The 2,500-nt window shown below is 50.3% G+C and overlaps 1 protein-coding gene across 1 annotated transcript in view; it reads left to right on the top strand.

The window, feature by feature from the left end:
• The window catches only part of ETH_00000810 (uncharacterized protein), a gene marked incomplete at both ends in the record, with an annotated part of 2,440 nt that extends 1,463 nt beyond the window's left edge, over positions 1–977 (top strand). Inside the window, one exon of the mRNA XM_013380785.1 lies at positions 1–977. This exon is cut by the window's left edge and continues 546 nt beyond it. Coding sequence (XP_013236239.1) covers positions 1–977 — 977 coding nt within the window.
• Positions 978–2,500: the final 1,523 nt, after the last annotated feature.

Below are 2,500 nucleotides of genomic sequence, written 5' to 3'. Positions count from 1 at the left end.
TAAACCCTCGAGGGGAGCCAAACCCTCAGCAGCTGCAGCAGCAAGGACTCGAGCAGCAGCAGCAGCAAGAAAGCGAGCAGCAGCAGCTGCCCCAGCTGCCAAGAAGTAGCAGCAGCAGCAGCAACAGCAGTCCTCCAGCCAGCACGGCAAACAATTTGGTGCGAAACCAGCAGCAGCAGCAGCAGCAGCAGCAGCCGCAGCAGCAGCAAGAGGAACAGGAGAAGCAGCAGCAAAAGGCGCAGCAGCAGCAGCAGCAGGAGGATGAGATTGGGCGAGCTGGAGGCGAAGGCGGGAGAGACGGAGAGCCAAGCAAACCAGCAGCGGCTGCTGCAGCAGCAGCAGCAGCTGCAGCAGCAGCAGCAGCGGAGCAGCGAGCCAAGGAGGCTAGTGCAGCAGCAAAGTACCGACAAGAGAAAAGTTTAGGAGATGAAGCAGCAGCAAATGAGCAAATAAAGCAAGCAAAATATATCATCGAAATTAGGCAGCAGGAGGATATTCCTGCAGCAGCAGCAGCAGCAGCAACGAACAGCAGCAGCAGCAACAGCAGCAGCAAAGTTGTACGCGCCTTCGCGCCCTCGCAAGCTCAGCGCGAACAGCAGCAGGAGCAGGAGCAGCAGCAGCAGCCGAAACTTGAGCAGCAGGAGGAGCAACAGCAGCAACTAGAGCTTGAAAAGCAGCAGCAGCAGCAGCAACAGCAGCAGCAGCAGCCTTTGCCGGAGCCGTTTGCTTCCCCCGCGGCCACTTCGAGCACCGACGAGGGCACCAACGGCAGCAGCAGCAGCAGCAGCAGCAGCAGCAGCAGCGCGGGGGTGTCTGCGGAGTTGGGTGTGCTGCGGGCTCTTTCTTTGGGCCGTCTTTGCTGGTTTTCGAAAAAGCCAAAAGTGGCAATTGGATTAATTCAAAAACTAAATCGAAATAAAGAAAATGAAGTGCAGCACGAAGTCCAGAGGGCCAAGACTGCCCCGCTGCTGCTCTAGCAGCAGCAGCAGCAGCAGCAGCAGCAGCTGCTGCAGCAGCAGCAGCAGCGGCGGCGGCGGGAGCGAAGGGAGAGCCGGCAGCAGGACAGAAGTTTAGCTGAAGCACCAGCAGCAGCAGCTGCAGCAGCAGCAGCAGCAGTGTAGAGAGACTCTGCTGCAGAGCAGCAGTTGCAGCAGCAGCAGCTGCTGCAGCTGCTGCTGCAGCTGCTGCTGCTGCTGCTGCTTAGGAGATAGTTGCTTGGCAGCAACTGCAGCAAAAGAAAGAAATGGAAACAAAGAAAGAAATAAAAGGACTTTCGTCTTTGCCAGAAACTTTTATTTTTTCGAAATAAATGCCATTTGGTCAAAAAGAATTTTATTTTTATTTAAATGCCGTTTAAATGCCATTTATTTAAAAGTGGTTTTATTAATTTAAAAAATGCCATTTAATTGAATGAAGTTTTCTAATTATGTAATACCATTTAATTAGAACCAGTTGCAACTCCTAGACTCCAATTTAGGGCTTTTAGATACAAGGGTTTGTTAAAGGTACACTTCAGTTCCAAACCCTAAACCCTAAACCCTAATTACTTCACAAACACGAAGACGACTAGAGAGACATCCCGGAATCAAAACAGATTTGGATTGTGTTGATAATGGATTATTTCTTTAGGGTTTAGAGTTTAGGGTTTATGGTTTAGGGTTTAGGGTTTGTGGTTTAGGGTTTAGGATTTGGAGTTTAGGGTTTAGGGTTTAGTGTGTAGGGTGTCTGTACAGCTCGCAGCGCGCATATTTCGCTTTCTGCTGCTGCGGAGGCTCTCAAAAGAATTATTTTTCGAAATAAAAGTTTTAATTGAATAAATAAATGAATTAAAATTAAATCAATTCACCTTTTTGGATTTATTTTCATTTATTTCGCCGAATTCCGCGCTGCTGGAGGCCCCAGCAGCAGCGCGCGGCCGCCTGCGGAAGCAGCAGCAGCAACAGCAGCAGCGGGAAAATTAGCGCGAAAAGCAGCAAATAAAGGCTTAAATGAATATAAAATTAAAATTAAATACAAATTTGATAAAATAAATAAATAAAATCGTATTTTAAAACCCAAAATCCAACAAAAAGCCCCAAGCTGTTCCCGGGGGGCCCCGCAGACGAATCCTTTTGCTGCTCCTTTCCCTTTTGTCTTTTCTTGTCTTTCCCCCTAAAGCAGCAGCAGCAGCAGCAGCTAACACTCTGAAAGCAGCAGCAGCAGCAGCAGCAGCAGCCGCGACAGCAGCAGCAACAGCCGCAGCAGAGGCTCGGGTTCTTCTTCTACGGAACTTTGAATTATCTTTCCAACTTTAAGTTTCTTCAAACAAATTCCAAACCCTCCAAAACAAACAAATGCCTCACACCAAACCCTAAACCCTAAACCCTTAACCCTCATCTCTCGATTCCACCAGCATAAGGAGGCACATGAGCAGCACACAACAAACCCCAGGGGGCCCCCCGGGGGGCCCCCCAGGGGCCCCCATGGGGGGCCCCCCAGGGGCCCCCATAGGGGGCCCCCC

The sequence above is a fragment of the Eimeria tenella genome, genomic scaffold (assembly GCF_000499545.2).
Source record: "Eimeria tenella Houghton genomic scaffold, Eth_scaff883, whole genome shotgun sequence".
NCBI lineage: Eukaryota > Apicomplexa > Conoidasida > Eucoccidiorida > Eimeriidae > Eimeria > Eimeria tenella.
This window is presented reverse-complemented; position numbering and strand designations above follow the sequence as displayed.